At 67.9% G+C, this 280-nt stretch overlaps 1 protein-coding gene across 1 annotated transcript in view; it reads right to left on the minus strand.

The window, feature by feature from the left end:
- LOC104166358 (collagen alpha-1(VII) chain-like) overlaps positions 1-280 on the minus strand; it is a gene marked incomplete at both ends in the record, with an annotated part of 4,848 nt that overhangs the window by 3,815 nt on the left and 753 nt on the right. Inside the window, one exon of the mRNA XM_009706248.1 lies at positions 87-158. Within this exon, the coding sequence (XP_009704550.1) occupies positions 87-158 (72 nt within the window). The remainder of the gene's footprint in view (positions 1-86; positions 159-280) is intronic.

Here is a 280-nt window from a genome sequence, read left to right on the forward strand (position 1 = left end):
GGGGAAGGCAAAGGCATCAGTCAGGGCAGGTGAGGGTGACGGTGTCCCCAGCACCCCCCAACAACAGAGGGTGCCCAGCTCTTTACCTTCTGCCCACCAGGGCCGCGTGCCCCAGGGAAGCCTGTGGAGCCCTTCTCGCCTTGCTCGCCCCTCGCCCCCTGCAAGCAGAAACCCAGATCGACACGAGGCAGGAGGGAGAGCTCCAGCCATGGCATGGCCACAGCACAGCCATGGCGACCTCCGAGGCCGGCTCCGGCAGCTCCCCCTGCAGGAGGGGCCA

This window comes from Cariama cristata, unplaced genomic scaffold (genome assembly GCF_000690535.1).
Source record: "Cariama cristata isolate BGI_N322 unplaced genomic scaffold, ASM69053v1 scaffold30638, whole genome shotgun sequence".
NCBI classification, from domain to species: Eukaryota; Metazoa; Chordata; class Aves; order Cariamiformes; family Cariamidae; genus Cariama; species Cariama cristata.